This window comes from Triticum dicoccoides, chromosome 3A, assembly GCF_002162155.2.
Source record: "Triticum dicoccoides isolate Atlit2015 ecotype Zavitan chromosome 3A, WEW_v2.0, whole genome shotgun sequence".
NCBI classification, from domain to species: Eukaryota; Viridiplantae; Streptophyta; class Magnoliopsida; order Poales; family Poaceae; genus Triticum; species Triticum dicoccoides.
This window is the reverse complement of record NC_041384.1, coordinates 63,896,325-63,896,980: the sequence shown is the minus strand read 5'-3', so window position 1 is coordinate 63,896,980 and position 656 is coordinate 63,896,325. Positions and strand designations below refer to the sequence as shown.

Here is a 656-nt window from a genome sequence, read left to right as displayed (position 1 = left end):
TATTGTTTTCCAATCTCGATCGGTTCAGTGCCATATTGCTCCGCCATTGATTCGTTCGTTCTCGATGAAATTAGGTGCTATGCACGCCTCTCGCCGAGGTCTACCAACTGCCGCAAGAAGAAGTGTGGCCGCAGCAGCGACGTAATTTCTCTCTTCAAATTAGTTTCTCATTGGCAGTAATTTACATGTTCATTCTGTGATGTTATGCGTTTTCTTTTTCTTCAGCTGAGGCAGAAGAAACCGCTTGGACGACATTATTGGTGAAGCAACTTTACCGGGGCAGCAGTGACATGCGTACTAGTAACTGCGGAATCCACCATCTTCCCATAAGGACTTGCGGATATATAGATACTATGATCATTCATAGACTTGCTCTCCACCAATGATCTGAGTTTCTTGTTTGGCATGGCTGTGACACCGAATTGATGTTTGAATGTATGTGTAGTTCCATCGTTAAGTGACGTTGTAAATTTCTGTTTAGACTCGATTGCACAGTTCGTAGGATTATCTTACATGAACAGTACATGGTATAGATTGTAGATTCTAGTCCATAGGAGGACATATTTCCCATGACCAAAAATTAATAGAGGCGGTGAAGTGGCATAGTGGGACGGGTCACGGGTGGTCTCCTTGTTGCCTTGTCTCGGGGCTGTCAG

The 656-nt window shown here is 44.2% G+C and overlaps 1 protein-coding gene across 1 annotated transcript in view; it reads left to right on the top strand.

The window, feature by feature from the left end:
* Positions 1-363, top strand: part of LOC119271234 (ubiquitin-60S ribosomal protein L40-1-like) — a 1,085-nt gene extending 722 nt beyond the window's left edge. The window contains exons 2-3 of the mRNA XM_037553141.1: positions 75-141; positions 226-363. Coding sequence (XP_037409038.1) covers positions 75-141; positions 226-264 — 106 coding nt within the window. The 3' untranslated portion in view covers positions 265-363. The remainder of the gene's footprint in view (positions 1-74; positions 142-225) is intronic.
* Positions 364-656: the final 293 nt, after the last annotated feature.